Source organism: Geotrypetes seraphini, chromosome 1 (assembly GCF_902459505.1).
Source record: "Geotrypetes seraphini chromosome 1, aGeoSer1.1, whole genome shotgun sequence".
In the NCBI taxonomy this organism is placed as follows: Eukaryota; Metazoa; Chordata; class Amphibia; order Gymnophiona; family Dermophiidae; genus Geotrypetes; species Geotrypetes seraphini.
In genome coordinates, this window is record NC_047084.1 from 224941380 (window position 1) to 224958044 (window position 16665).

A 16665-nucleotide genomic window follows, 5' to 3' on the forward strand; every position below is an offset into this window, starting at 1 on the left:
CTCAGAAGAGGTAGTATTAAGATCCTAGAGGCTATCTTTGATTACAAACTAACCTATCACGACCACATTAGTTGTATTGTTAAATCAACTTTTTTCAGACTCCGTCAAATCCGTTCAGTTTTGAAATTCTTATGTCCAAAGTCACTTAACATATTAATTCATTCCTTAGTAATTTCAAAAATTGATTATTGTAATGCTCTATTCAGGGGAATAGCCCAAAATGAAATCAGACGTTTACAGATTATCCAAAATGCTTCAATTAAACATCTACCTCCTGTCTTTCCCCTTTGGTCCAGGCCTTTCTGATCTGCTTACAACGCGCCCCCCCCCCCTTTCTCTGTCTCTTTCTCACCTTCCTAACTCCCTCCCTCCCTCCCAGAAGATTTTAGCATATCTCTCTCCTCCTTTTCTCCTCTCAGATCTGGTGTCTGTCTCCTTCCTCTTTTTCTCCTCCCAGGTCTGGTATCTGTCTCCTCCCCTTCCCCCCTGCTCAGGCATCTCTCTCTCTGCTCCCTTCCTCCTGTTCTTCCTTCTCAATTTATTTTCTGCCTCTGTCTAAATTCTTTCTTACTATTCAGTCCTCAGTTTCCCTCTTTCATTGTCTACCTATAGCTTGCCACCTCTTTCCCTCACCCCTTCCAGTATCTAACTCTATCTGCTTCCTTCAACCCAGCATGTGCCCTTTTTTCTTTCTTCTCCCCACTTCTTTCTAGCATCTGCTCCCCCTCTCCCCCACTTCCAATCAGTCTGCCCCCTCTCCCCCACACTTCCATTCAGCGTCTGTCCCTCCTCTCCCCCACACTTCCATTCAGCGTCTGTCCCTCCTCTCTTCCACACTTCCATTCAGTGTCTGTCCCCCCCTCTCTCTACCCATTCCATCTACTGTTCACCCTCTGTCTCGCCCCTTCTATTCTCTGCCCTCTCTGCCCTTTCCATCCAGTGTCCGCCCTCTCTCTCTTCCATATGGTATCTTCCCTCTTTCTATCTCCTTCTATAAACTGTCTCCTTTGTACATGATTCATTTCAGCTTCACTCTCTCTCCATTTTTCTGTCTCCCTATGCTCTGGAATCTCTCTCTTCTCCTTTCCTTCCTTCTATCCCACTCCACCTCATGGTCTGGCATCTCTATCTTCTTCCCTTCCCTCCCCTCCCCCATGCCCTGGCATCTATCTCCCTCCATGCTCTGGCATCTCCTCTCGTTCCTTTCCCTCTGGTCTGGCATTTGTTTCCTGTCTTTCCCCCCATGCCCTGGCATTTTTCTCCTCTCCTTCCAACTCTCCCTCCCCCTCCATTATCTGGCTTCTCCTCTCCTTCCTTTTTTTCCTTTCTCATTCCTTCATTTCCCATGGTCTGGCATCTCTCCCTCCCCCTCCATGGTCTGGTATCTCCTTTCCTTTCCCTCCCTCCCATGGACTTGGCATCTCTCGTTCCTCTCCCTTTTCTTTCTCCTTCCTTCTGTGTCAGCATGTCCCCTATCTACCTATTACTCCAATATCCAAAACCTCCTTTTTCTACTTACTGCATCCACCCCTTGTATAGCATCTCCCACCTGTCTTTCTACTCACATCATTTCTGGGTTTTTTTCCTTCACCCTACAACCTCCATGTCCAGCATCTTCCTGTGTTTCTTTTTTTCTTCCTTATCTGATTTAGCAGCTTTCTCCCCTTTCCTGAGCCAGCCAACTCACCATCTTCCCACATCCCATTCCAGTACCTCCCCTCTTTTCCCCAACTTAATAGGCCTGAATGGTATAGAAGTCCCTCAGAGTGTTCCAGTAATGCTGCGAGACTGGAGGCGATTTTTAGCTGCCATCAGCCCTGCCTTCGGCTGCGCCGGTAATGCTAAACTGGACGGTAAAAGCAAAGAGAGACGCCGCGGGACTTTTCCACTTGCCTGCATCACTCTAAGTTCTGCCGCTCTCTATCCCACCCCCTTCTGAAGTGACTTCCTGTTTTTGAGGGGCGGGATCGAGAGCAGCAGAACTTAGAGCGATGCAGGCAAGTGGAAAAGTCCCGCGGCGTCTCTCTTTGCTTTTACCGTGCAGTTTAGCATTATCGGCACAGCCGAAGGCAGGGCTGATGGCAGCTAAGATAGCTGCCTGGATTGCGGGGCCTCCTTGCCATCCCCTAATGCCGGTCCTGATAATAGGGAGGGTGAATCTGGACCTGGCGGGCCCCCTGACCATTTCGCCCGTGCCTACTCTTTAATCCATCCCTGGCTGCGGTGGACTGGAGTTTGATTGGCGCTGGTAGGCTTTAGCGTGGCAGGGAGGGGAAGTGATCTCTGGTCCATTGTCCCCGGCACAGCTTCAGGACGCTGTCCCTGAAAACTGGACATTTCGGCGTCCCGAAGCGGTGGGTCGGGACAACGGGACGGTCCCGTTGAAAACGGGACATATGGTCACCTTATGTATGTCTCCCAACTTCCTTCTGCCATCACGTATCTCCCGCCTTCCTCATCTTTTCTCCTTGTTTCCCCCCCTCCAAACCAGCAGCGGCAGCTCACTGTGTGCTTTTAACTTCCCCACACAGCTGCCGCTAGCGTTAATTTAACTGGTGATTCCATCAGACAGCTTCTGTCTTTTGCTAGGCCGGCCTGCCTCTGATGGAAGAGGAATTTGTATCATCAGAGGCAGGCCGGCTTAGCAAAGGCCCCAAGGCTGCCTAATGGAATCGCCGGCTCAGAAGTACCTCTCCTCTCCCTAGCGACAGCTTACTGCATGTTTTTAACTTCCCCACACAGCTGCCGCTATTGTTAGTTTAACAATGATTCCATCAGGCAGCCTTGGGGTATTTGCTAGGCTGGCCCATCTCCGATGATGCAACTTCCTCTTTCGTCAGAGGCGGGTCAACCTAGCAATGGCCCTGAGGCTGCCTGATTGATCCGTGGCTAAACTAACATTACCTGAAACTGTGTGAGGAAGTTAAAAGCACACAGTGAGCTTTCACTAGGGAGAGGAGAGGTACTGCTGGACATAGGGAGAGGTGCTGCTGGATGAGGGGGAGGGAAAGAGAAAGGAGAAGTGCTGCTGGACCTGGCAGAAGGGTAAGGGAAGATAAAGGTGCTGCTGGACTTGAAAGAGAGGGAAAGGAGAGGTGCTGCACACTGGGGGGGAGGGTGAGATGGCACATGAGGAGGGAGAATATTAATTATGGGTGGGGTTGGAGGTGGAGGAAAGGAAGGAAGGAAAACGGCTCCCTGGCAACTCCCCCCCCCCCTACACACACACAATATGGGCAAGGTCTCACCATGTGCTCTTCTTTAAGGCAAACCCCTCTCCAATAGCACAAATCATCTCAAACAGGTCGTCTACTCAGGCCTCTCCATCCTATCTCCTCTCTTCCAAACTCCAGCCTTACCAGAGTTTCCTGGAGTCTAATGGAGCAGACATGATGCCCATTTGCTCCGATTAAGATGCTGCTTTGGATCAAAATGGCTGCTGAAACCTCTAGCAGTAATATCACAGTATTACTGCTAGGAATGATTCCTAATGGTAACATAGAAACATGATTGCAGATAAAGGACAAATGGCCCATCCAGTCTGCCCATCCACAGTAACCATTATCTCTTCCTCTCTCTAAGAGATCCCATGTGCCTATCCCAGGCTTCCTTTAAATCAAACACCATCGCTATCTCCATCTCTACCAGGAGACTGTTCCACACATCTACCACCCTTTCTGTAAAGAAGTATTTCCTTAGATTACTTCTAAGCCATCTTAATTTCATCCCATGCCCTCTCATTCCAGAGCTTCCTTTCAATTGAAAGAGACTTGACAGTGTGGCACAGTGGTTAAAGCTACAGCCTCAGCACCCTGAGGTTGTGGGCTTAAACCCATGCTGCTCCTTATGACCTTAGGCAAGTCACTTAAGTCCCCCATTGCCCCAGGTACATTAGATCGATTGTGAGCCTGCTGGGACAGACATGGAAAAATGCTTTGAGCATCTGAATAAATTCATGTAAACCGGGCATGGAGAAAGTGGAGAGGGACAGATTCTTCAAACGTTCGAAAACTACAAGAACGAAAGAGTATTCGGAAAAATTAAGAGGGGACAGATTCAGAACCAATGCTAAGAATTTCTTCTTCATCCAAAAGGTGGTGGATACCTGGAATGCACTTCCAGAGGGTGTGATAGGACAGAATACGGTTTTGGGGTTCAAGAAGGGATTGGATAATTTCCTGAAGGAAAAGGGGATAGAAGGGTATAGATAGAGGATTATTATACAGGTCCTGGACCTGATGGGCCGCCGCATGAGCGGACTGCTAGGCACAATGGACCACTGGTCTGACCCAGTAGAGGCATTGCTTATGTTAATAGATAGATCTAATTTATCAATCATATCTCCCCTCGCCCACCTTTCCTCCAAAGTATACAGATTGAGATCTTTAAGTCTGCTCCCATATGCCTTATAACGAAGACCACGCATCATTTTAGTAGCCTTCCTCTGGACCGACTCCATCCTTTTTATATCTTTTTGAAGGTGCAGTCTCCAGAATTGTACACAATATTCTAAATGAGATCTCACCAGAGTCTTATAGAGAGGCATCAATACTTCCTTTTTCTTACTGGCCATACCTCTCCCAATACAACCTAGCATCCGTCTAGCTTTTGCCATCACCTTTTCAACCTGTTTGGCCACCTTAAGGTCATCACGTACAAATATACCCAAGTCCCACTCTTCCGTCGTGCACATAAGTCCTTCACCTCCCAAACTATACCGTTCCCTCAGGGTTTGCAGCCCAAATGCATGACCTTGCATTTCTTAGCATTAAATTTTAGCTGCCAAATTTCAGACCATTCTTCAAGCTTTGCCAGGCCTTTTTTCATGTTGTTCACACCATCCAGTGTGTCTACTCTATTGCAGATTTTCGTATCATCCGCAAAGAGGCAAATCTTACCCGACAACCCTTCAGCAATATCATTTATAAAAATGTTATAAAGAACAGGTTCAAGGACAGAACCTTGAGGCACACCAGTGGTAACATCCCTTTCCTCAGAGCGATCTCCATTGATCACTCTGTCACCTTCCACGCAACCAGTTCCTGACCTAGCCCATCACTTTGGGACCCATCCCGAGGGCACTCAGTTTATTTATTAAACGTCTGTGTGGAACACTGTCAAAGGCTTTGCTAAAATCTAAATACACCACATCTAGCCACATCCTGTATCCAATTCTCTGGTCACCCAGTCAAAGAAATTGATCATATTTGTCTGACAAGACCTACCTCTGATGAATTCATGTTGCCTCCAGTCCTGTAATCCACAAGATCCAGAAACTTGATCATTCTCTGTTTTAAAAGCGTTTTCCATTAATTTTCTTACCACAGAAGTTAGACTTACCGGCCTGTCATTCCCTACTTCTTCCTTCCACTTTTGTGGAGAGGGATCACATTCGCCCTTCTCCAGTCTTCCAGTACCACTCCCAACTCTAGAGACTCGTTGAAAAGGTCAGTCAGCGGAGCTACCAGAACTTCCCTAAGTTCCTTCAGCACCCTTGGATGTATACAATCCGGCCACATCGCTTTGTCTACCTTTATTTTGGCTAGCTCCTCACTAACACAACCCTCTGAAAATCGATCAGGGTCTAATACTCCTCCATCCCTATTCATGTGTGTCTTCTGCGGTCCTGCTCCCAGCACTTCAGCCATGAACACAGAACAGAAATATTTGTTAAGCAATTCGGCCTTTTCTTTATCAGCTCCTACATATTCCTTCCCTTCACCTTTGAGTCTCATAATGCCACTTTTGCACTTCTTCCTATCACTAATATATCAAAAAAGGTCTGGTCTCCCCGTTTTACCGTGTCAGTTATTTTTTCTTCCATTTGCATCTTTGCTTTCCAGCCTCTCTTAACTTTTCCAGATATTTTTGCCCGTCTTCCTTTTTCTGCGATCTATTGTAGTTTATGAAAGCTAACTTCTTATCCCTTACCTTCTCAAGTACTACTTTCAAGAACCAAAGCGGCCTTCTTTTCCTCTTGCTTTTACTTACTTGCCTCACAAAAAGGTTTGTCACCCTTCCAATCCTCCTTTTAGTTTTGCCCACCGCATTTCTACTCCTTCCAGACAACAATTCCTTGACGTAAACCCCCATCTGAATAACGTTAGTTTTTTTTAAAGTCTAGAACCTTTGCTTTTGAATGAGCCCTCTCAATACCCATCTTAATATTAAATCGTACCATGCAGAGATCACTGGATGCCAGATGATCACGCACTGTAACATCAGAAACACTTTCCCCGTTTGAAAGGACTAAGTCCAGTACGACCCCTTCCATTACCAACTGCTGGAACAGTTCTCCTTGTAGAGAATCCAGGATCTCCCTACTTCTTTAAGGCTTCATCAGGGTCAACACATATGTGAAAAATAAAATAAAACATTTTTGTGTGAATACTATTAAGCCTTTAAGACTTCTTCAAAATTAACACTGGCTTCAATACATATCTAAAAAATGCTCTGAAAAACTTTTTATCATTGATACCATTCATTAATACTTGGACTTACTGCTGGTTGGTCTTGGACTCGTGGAGAGGCATAATAAAAAAAATAAAACGTCTAAGTCCCCTTTTTGCCTAAGTCAGTAGACGCTGAAGTTGGTAGCAGGGAATTGTCCATTCTTTAAAAAAAACATCCAAATTGAGGTTTTTATTTAGAATAGCCTATCTGTACGTTCAACAATCTACTGGCCCAGACTGCCACTACATCTATCCATGCACCACATTCCTGACCCAAAAATCGCCCAAGTCCCAAACACCCAAATCCAGACTTTAGGCGAAGGAGGGGCCAGTCCTTTGCCTAAAAGCAGGATTCTGTAACCGGCATTTGGTAATTTTTATCTTAAATGCCAGCGGATGTGTTGTAACCATTTCTATGTAACAACTTCCATTCAATAGAAAAAGTTCCTCATGTGTTTATAAATGAGGAAGAAAATATCATTATATCAGGATATTTAGAACATAAGAATAGCTTTACTGGGTCAGACCAATGGTCCATCAAGCCCAGTAGCCCGTTCTCACGGTGGCCTATCCAGGTCACTAGTACCTGGCCAAAACCCAAGGTGTACCAATATTCCATGCTACCAATACAGGGCAAGTAGTGGCTTCCCCCATGTCATTCTCAATAACAGACTATGGTCTTTTCCTCCAGGAACTTGTCTAAACCTTTCTATCCGCTCTTACCACATCCTCTGGCAATGCGTTCCAGAGCTTAACTATTCTCTGAGTGAAAAAAAATTTCCTCCTATTGGTTTTAAGAGTATTTCCGTGTAACTTAGTGTCCCCTAGTCTTTGTAATTTTAGATGGAACGAAAAATCGATCCACTTGTACCCGTTCTACTTCACTCAGGATTTTGTAGACTTCAATCATATCTCCCCTCAGCCATCTCTTTTCCAAGCTGAAGAGCCCTAACGGTTTTAGTCTTTCCTCATACTAGAGGAGTTCCATCCCCTTTACCTTCTTGGTTGCTCTTCTTTGAACCTTTTCTAGGGCCACTATATCTTTCTTGAGATAAGGAGACCAGAATTGAATGCAATATTCCAGATTCGATCGTACCATGGAGCAATACAGGGGCATTATGACACTCTTAGTCTTGTTAACCATCCTTTTTTAAAATAATTCCCAACATCCTGTTTGTTTTTTTGGCTGCTGCCACACATATTGTCTACAATGATACCCAGATCCTTTTCTTGGGCGCTAATCCCCAAGGTGGACCCTAGCATCTGGAACTGTGATTCAGGTTATTCTTCCCAGTATGCATCACTTTTATTTGTCCCCATTAAATTTCATCTGCCACTTGGACGCCCAGTCCTCCAATTTCCTAAGGTCCGCCTGCAATTTTTCACAATCCGCATGCATTTTAACAACTTTGAACAGTTTAGGGTCATCTGCAAATTTAATCACCTCACTCGTCATTCCAATTTTCTGATCATTTATAAATAAGTTAAATAGCACCGGTCCCAGTACAGACCCCTGCGGCACTTCACTGTTTACTCTCTTCTATTGAGAAAAATGACCATTTAACCCTACCCTCTGTTTTCTATCTGATAACCAATTCATAATCCAAAATGAACTATGCCACCTATTCCATGACTCTTTAATTTTCTCAGGATCATCTTTTGAGGAACTTTTATCAAAAGCTTTCTGAAAATCTAGATACATTTATCAACCGGCTCACCTTCGATTAAAGAATGAACTAAAAAATTAGTGTTAAGACATGGTTGATGTTTCACGTTTAAACCAATTTTTTTTTTATGTTCATGTGGGACCAATGACAGCTGGATTGAATTGAACTTTTTCTATCGAGTGGAAGTTGTTACATAGAAATGGTTACAATGCATGCGCTAGCATTTAAGATATAAACCAGCACAAGACCAACCAGCAGTATGTCCAAGTATTAATGAATGATATCAATGATAAAAAGTTTTCAGTAACATCAAGGAGGGGCTCATTGATACAAGGCAGGCCTCGTAACAGGCCTCTGAAGATTTTTTGGCATGGCGTGGCTGGCTCGTTTGGGTAAGGTAGAAGCTAGGGGAGCTGGTGTGGTATTGCTGACCTGTGAGTAGAGGGGGTGTTGCCACTATTGCTGTATCTGTTGATGGAGGGGGGATGGCAGCTGCCAGCTAGTTCCAGAGCTGGAGCTGAAGGAGGGTGCTAGATCTGGGCTGGGGGAAAGTGATGTGTTGGACCCATGGGAGGGAGGAGCTGGGGTTGATGCTGGAGGGAAGGGACCTATGTGGAGGGGGGGCTGGAGCTGAAGGAATGAGAGAAATGCCAGACCTGCAGCTGGGAGCTGGAGGGAAGGGAGAGGTACCAGATTTGTGGCTGATGGGAAGGGAGAGGGTACCAGACACGCAGCTCAGAGCTGGAGCTAGAAGGAAGGGATAGAGATCTTGGACCCTTGAGAAGGGGACAGAGGGAAGGGAGAGAGGTGCTAGATCCTTGGCGAATGTTTAGGGAGGGAGGGAGGTACTGGACCATGGGGGGGAAGTGTGTGTGCTAGAGGGAAGGGTAAGTTAGGTGTTTAAGCCATGGGATAAATGCTGAGTGAAGGGAGAGAGGTGCTGGACCTGCAGGGAGGAGGAGAGAGAAGGGAAGGCAAAGAGAAAATGCTGAACCAAGGGGATGAAGGGAGTTAAATATTTAATAGTGGAATGGTGGAGGGAGGAAAGAGGAAGGTGAGAAACATTCATATAAGGGTTTAAGAGGGGAGAAGCTGGACATGGAGTTATACAAAAAGAGGGGAGATGGGTATGGATGGGAGCATAGTGACAGGGTCTTAAAGGGGAACGCTACATGGGAGTGGTATATGACACAGTCAGTGGGGCAGTGCCAGACATGGAGGGTATATGGATACAGAGGGAAGATGTCTAGACATGATGGAGAAGAGGAACACAGAAGATTGATGTGTGTGTGGTGGGGGGGTGAACAGAGAAACAAAGGATTGACACTGTGCATGGAGGGGATAGGGACACAAAATAGTGTTGATAAAGGCAGGGAGATGGGCACAGGGGAAATACTAGAAATGAAAGTATAGGAGACAGAGAAGGGAGATGCTGATCTTGGGAAGAAACATACACAAAGATGGAAGATGAATGGTAAGCATGGGGAAAGAAGACATGTCAAATGGTCAGGTGACCCTGGCGAGTGAGTTAAGAGTAGACAGAAGGAAACAGAAACCAGAGCCTAAGACCAATAAGAAGACATGTCAAATGGTCAGGTGACCCTGGCGAGTGAGTTAAGAGTAGACAGAAGGAAATAGACCTAAGACCAATGTGATTTGAAGAATAAAACGACCAGACAATAAAATGTAGAAAAAATAAATATTTTCTATTTTGTGATTAGAATATATTGGATTTGAAATAGGTATCCTGCTAGAGCTGTTAGACATAACTGGGAATCACAAAGCCCAAGCCATGCTTCTTTAGCTTCAGCTGGCTTAGGGCTCTCTCTGACCAGGGGTCAGTTGCCCTAGTTGCCCCTTGTAGTAATTTGGTTTTTCAGTTTTCTCGATGAGGGAGGGGAGAGAGGATTTTTGTTGATCCTTGATCAGTATTTGTGATTTATAAAATGACAATTATATGGAATATTGTTTCTTTTTATACTTTAATAAAATAAGTACTGTATAAAATCTTAACTATTTGAGGCTTGTGCTGATGGGATCAGATTGTGGGGACGGGGCGAGGATAGGGACAGCACATGGGGACGGGATGAGGACAGATCTGTTTTTTCCCCATGTCATTCTCTACTCAGACATTGGGGAATATCCTCAAGTTTGTGAGCATTTCCAAATGCATTTTCTTTTGTCTATTGAGAGATATCTTATCCTACAAACATGTGGATCTTCTTCCCCATCCACTTTCCCTTTTCTGGCTCGAGCCTGGATAGAGAGAGTAGCAAAAAACCCTCCAGAAAGACAATATAGGCCACCCCAGAGGTCTTTGGAAATCATCACTGAAGAACATTGTCCTGGCTCATCATTTCCGACAGGCTGAAACAACAAATTAATGTGACAGTACCCCTTTGGACTCAGATAAGTTGATTTCACAACCGCTAATATTTGAGCAGAATTGCATTTAATGCTTGATCTTTTCATGTTAAGCATTTTTTGCTATCAAATTCTTGTGGATGATTTGAGGATTTATTATTTTAATTTGTTCTTTTCCCTACTTGAGCAACACTGTGTGCATTATATTAAAAAAGTTTTTTCCACTTATATTTATATCCTTAATCATTTTAAACAAGACTTGATGATGTACAGGGCAGAACTTGTTTAGGCTTCTTGCATGGTGCTTTGTCATCTATGAGTTGTCTGCCCGGGGTAAATAAACTGAAAATAGTCTCATTTACCCAGTACTAAAGTCTTTGTTCTAATATTGTGGCTTATCGTAAGCACCAGTGTTTGTCTCAAGCAGGATTGAAACTTAATTGCCAAATTCTTTGTTTGGATTGTTAGATTTATTTTGGCAAATCTTAGGTTTTTTTCTTGAGGCAGAAATATTTCATTGAAATGTCATTAGTGAAATGCTGCAGAGTACTTTTAGGACAAAGTTTTCATTGTGAGGATTCAAGAACTGCCACTTGTTGAGGAAAGATTTATTTTTCTATATGTTATTAATAGAAAGAGAGAGGAGTTTACAATCACATGTTAATAATAATAATAATAATTTTATTCTTATATACCGCCAAAGCCATAATAGTTCGAGGCGGTTTACAATAAGAAGAGCTGGACAATCAGCGATGATAGGCACAATGAAAAGTCATTTGAATACATGTAAGCAGGATACAGAGATAAGAAGAACTGGAACAATCAATGCACGATCAGCGAAAATAGGCACACTGTAAAGTCATCAAATACATGTAAGCAGAGTACTGAGAAGGCTTGAGAGTTTTTGGTTACCAATTTGTTGTTTGTGTTTTGTTTTTTAGTACCGGGACCAAATCCATCTGGTGATGGTGAGATCAGCATGACCATGGTTATGATGGCTTGGCTGGTTTTTGCTCTTGCCTTGTTTTTGTTCCGACCTCGGAGTCTACGAAGATTTAACACTGCTGGGAAGCCTGCCAGTCCATATAATGTAAGTTGGGTATGAGTTAATATGAATTATCCTATCCTATAAAGAGAGTAATATATGTTTGTGGCTGAATAGGATGAGGAAGACGGCCCTAAGGATTTTAATGAAATGGAGTGAATCTAAGGTTTTCAGGTGCAAGAAAGTGATTTAGCTAGGTCTGGAGTTTGGCAAAACTCATTTTTGGAGGTGAACCGGGAGATTTTCCCTAAACACAGCGAGAAGCAAAACAATGCCACAATACAACACAATGGATTTTATTGAAAGTTCCTATGGGAAGTCCCAACTAGGATCCTGGTTTCAGCAGAACACTGCCCCCCCTCAGGGGACATACCAAACTGATAACAGGATATTACAGTGGTATCTCTATTTCAGGTAGTCTTGAAAAAGACCTTTAAGAACGTACTGAAAGAAGTACCGACAGCCAAACTTCTAAAGAAACTTGTCAAGGAACTCTCGGTGAGAACTGAAAGTGTGTAGCAACTTTCAATAAAATCTCTTGTGTTGAATTGTGGCATCGGCTTTGCCTTTCTTTTGTTTTGCTTCTCGCTGTGCTGGGCAAAGGAAGACTATTTTTCTGTTGCGATTTTCCCTAAAGGCAATATCTATGGAGCTACTGCTTTCACCTCTCCCTGCAGCTCATTGGGCAGACATTCGTAAGGAAGCTTAGCCAGCCAATAGGCAACATGGAAAAACAGAACTGAAGGTTGCTATGGCACTGTCTCTGTGGCTACTGCCATGCCTCCCACTGCAGCCCATTGGTCAGACATTCTAAGGAAGCTTACCCAGCCAATAGGCTGCAGGGAAAAGGCAGCGTCTGTTCCTAAACAAGCTTAGCCAGCCAATAGGATGCAGGGTAAAACTGGACTTGCCTCCCCCTACAACCCTGCAGCCTATTGGTCACACATTCCTAAGGAAGCTTGGCCAGCCAATAGAGTGCAGGGAAAAGTTGGACTGAAAGTAAGGCAGTGTCTGTGTAATAAAGAATGACACAGAGACAAATTTGTCCTCATCTCCACAGGAACTCAATTTCCCCGTCTTGTCCCCACAAGTTCTGTCCCTGTTCCATTCCTGTAAGCTCTGCCTTAACCGCACATGCCTTGAACATTTATGATTTTAAAGTGTTTGAGGCTTGTGCAGATGAGGACAGAGCTTGCAGGAATGGGGCAGGGACAGGAAAAGAACTTACCGGGACGGGATGCGAAAATTGAGTTCCTGCGGGAACGGGAAAAAATTTGTCCTCGTGTCATTCTACTACAGTAATCTCCTGCGAACTTGCAGTTCTGAGTTCACAGCCCCAGTCATTAACGTTTTGTTTTGTTTTTCATCCACCTATTCTGTGACCTGGGACGCCCTCCCCCCCCCCATCGTGCGCATCCTCTGGCCCCTCGATCCTACAGCACCAATTTAAACTGCCCCATCTGCTAAAACAATGCGGGGAGTGAAGAAAGAGTGAGAAGGCTGCAGGAGCAAGAGATTGTTGTTAGGAGTACCTCCGGTGAGATCCAAAAAAAAGCAGCAAAGTGGCCTCTCCCACCTCCAATCCCCGCATCCAATATTTGCGGTTTTCCAAAATTTGTGGGTGCTCCTGGAACGTACACCCCCCCCCCCGAATTTCAGGGGAATACTGTATTACTGCTATTAATTATTTCTATAGTGCTACCAGACATACGCAGCATTGTTATAGAGTCACAAAGAAGACAATCCCTTCTCGAAAGTAGCCTTCCCCTATAGCCCATTGATCAGACATTTGTCCTAACTCCTCTGCAGCTTTATCGGGGGTCTAAGGAATGTCTGAGATGTAGGTAAAGGGTTGTGAGGGGAACAGAGGCTGACAAAAGAGGTATGGAATGTACAGAACTGAAGTAAATGCAAGCTGAGGGAAACATGGACAATGATAGAAAGATAAGTGGGTTAGGGATGGGCTGAACAAAGAAACAGATGAGGATAGGGAGAGAAACTGCATGAGATTCAAAGAGCAGAGGGCTGAGAAAGGAGATATATTGAAGAAAGAGTTCTAAAAATAGATAATCAAGTTGGAGGGAAGAACTAAGGGGTGAGGAAAATTATGAAAGTGGCAGGAGGGGTGAGACTAGGAAGAAAAAATGTCAAACAAGCAAAGAAAATAATTTTCAGATTTAGGGAGCTACTGGCAATCATGGGGCTACTACTGGCTAAAGCCCAACTGCTGAGAAAAAACCCCAGCCGGTTCAGGGAGAAGGCCTAAAACTGACACCATTTTTAGTCATGGTACACTGGTCATGCCACAAGAGCAGTGTAAGTACTAATATTATTCCCTAACAATGTTAGCTCTGGTACTAAAAGGTATCCAGTGTTCTTAACTTGAAGTTAAAAAAAAAAAATTAACATTTTCAAATGTCTACCAGTGAAGGCTTTCATGTACAAGTTAACCCAAATGTAATGCCTATCCAACTCATTTATGACCAAAGCAGTGGCAGTTACCTCAACAATATAAAACACTTCAACACTGCACCTAAAAACCTACACACGAGAACCCCAAGAACAACCCTATCAGTCCACTTTCCTAAGCAAAGCTCAGTCTTCCAGGTACTAGTAGTTAAAGGCAGAATCTGCTGTAGATATCCAAATCTAAGCACACATCAAAAATAGGATTTCATATCAACCAATTATACTAATTTTTTAAAAATCCCATCACTTACACAAAAAAAAAGCACTTTGTTAATAGAAAATGTTATATATGTGTATTGTTTGTTTTTTCTACCAAAAATTTAAGATTGTAACTTTTCATTTTTTTCCCTCCCGATTCATGTCTGTATTTTATGTAATCATATTGTTAAAATGTTAGTTTCTCTTTATTACTCTTTACTCGGATTTTGTACATCGCTTAGCAATTTTAATAGGCGATTCATCAAATATATTAATAAACTTGAAACTTGAGCCTTTCTTCCTAGCCTGTAGTACAGTATTTGAGAAATAATTTTATATTTTGGTGTAGATGAAAGTGGTAGTAGATTGAAGAAAGTTTAACAGCTTTAAATTTTAATCATTCTCATAACTCAATAGTGACCCTCATTTTTAAGAACTCTTCATTTCAGAAAAACATACACTTAATTTCAGATTCTGAAATCTGCTGTTGATTTTCCATTTAACTGTTGAGATTTCCCAAGGTTTTCCTGTATTCTGGATTGTTCTTGCTGCCTCTGGTGCTCAGTGTATCCTGCATCTGCTAGTACACAGTATACTCCTCTTCCTTCATTCTGTATTCTTGTTTCATTCCTATTAAACTCAATGTATTTGCACCTAATTACATATGCATTATTGTTTTTCATAGTGTACTTCATTTCTTTAACGTGACCCAATTTGTGTCTTGTGCTAGGAATCTAAATTTTAGTTTGCAGAAAATTAACACACAAATATTAATTTTCTTATATAGTATCTTTCTCTAAAGTGACATCTAAATGCTGTTTCTAGTGCAGTAGGTGTGTCATTCTGGATGGACAGGTAATTTCCCCATGCTCACAAGCCATGCAGAAGGAATCCATTCCAGCTTTTGAATCCCTCCTCCTTCACCAGGGGGCTGGAGGCTCTTCTGCCCCCTTCAGTTTGTACAAAAGCAGGCAATAGCAAAAGGAGGGGTATGGGGAAACTCCCCAAACTACAACTCTGTTTTACTCTGAAATTATAACAAACATGTACATTGCCATTGAACAATGGAAACATAGAAATAATCGTACCAAACAATATAATATGGAGCTCAAATAATACCCCAATGTGCTACAGGAACAGATTATTCTTCATACACACTTATCTACTAGAAAATATATTAGCAAGGTAAGAACCTAATCTCTTTTTATGATTGCTTTGGTGTGATAATTGACTAACACTCAAATTCTGTAAATAGCACCGTAAGTTGTATGCGCAAATCAGCATACAGAGCCGATTTGTGCACACAACTTGTATATCAATCAATTGACACCTAATAACTGATGCTAATTGGCATTAATTAGAAGTTACGCACACAACTTGATAGGCACATTCTATAAAGTGGTGCACGTCATTTCTAGTTTGCAAATCTCAAAAGTGGGCATAACCAGGGAAAGAGCATGGGTGGATTGGCCTGGCCTGGCTCGGGGAAGCAGCAGGGAGAAATCGTCGTGGTGGCTTGGGGGGTAGGGAAGAATCGGGGAAGTGGAGAAATCGGCGCGATGGCTTGGGGGGGGCAGAGGAAGAGAGAGAAAGAAAGGCAGAAATAAAGAGGGGGCAGGGGAGAGAGAAAGAAAGACAGGCAGGGGGGAGAGAGAAAGAGAGACAGAAAGAAAAGGGGAAGGGCAGAAAGAAAGAAATATTGGATTTACAGTCAGAAGAAGAAAGTGCAACCAGAGACTCATGAAATCACCAGACAAAAGGTAGGAAAAATGATTTTATTTTCAATTTAGTTATCAAAATGTGTCCGTTTTGAGAATTTATATCTGCCGTCTATATTTTGCACTATGGCCCACTTTTATTAAACTGCAATAGTGGTTTTTAGGGCAGGGAAGCCTATGGGTGTCGAGAGCAGTGCAGGGGCATTCAGCGCAGCTCCCTGCACTAAAAACCGCTATCGCGGTTTAGTAAAAGGGGAGGGGTTATATTTGTCTATTTTTGTATAGTTGTTACTGAGGTGACATTGCATATTTTAAAGTCATCTGCCTTGACCTCTGGGAAAAAAACCCCGAATTCAAATGATAATTAACATTTTCTCTGCGTACAGTGTGCTTTGTGTGTTTTAAAATTTTATTGTTGGTAGATCATTTTGACTTGGTCATTTTGAAAAGTAGCTCGCAAGCTAAAAAAGTGTGGGCCCCCCCTGCTGTAATGTCTTGAAGAAAGATTTGGCCTCTGAAAGCTAATTGAAAAATGGATTAGTCCAAAAAAATGGTATTTTCTTATTTCTGTTTGTTAATTTGTAAAGTGGTGATTGTTATGTAGCAGTTTTTTTCAAATTTACATCTACTGTCTTTATATTTTGCACAGTATTAGAGGACGTGTCACTGTTTCTGTGGTGTTGCATTGTATGCAGAGTCTGGTTTCTTGGTTCAGTTTAACTTTTGTCTACATATTTCAATTTTTAGTTTGT

General features: G+C 43.1%; 1 protein-coding gene across 3 annotated transcripts in view; it reads left to right on the forward strand.

Annotated features, from left to right (window-relative positions):
- SMIM14 (small integral membrane protein 14) overlaps window positions 1-16665 on the forward strand; it is a 106446-nt gene that overhangs the window by 77450 nt on the left and 12331 nt on the right. For all 3 annotated transcript variants that reach the window (XM_033947307.1, XM_033947299.1, XM_033947289.1), the window contains one exon: window positions 11425-11573. In XM_033947307.1, coding sequence (XP_033803198.1) covers window positions 11425-11573 — 149 coding nt within the window. The remainder of the gene's footprint in view (window positions 1-11424; window positions 11574-16665) is intronic.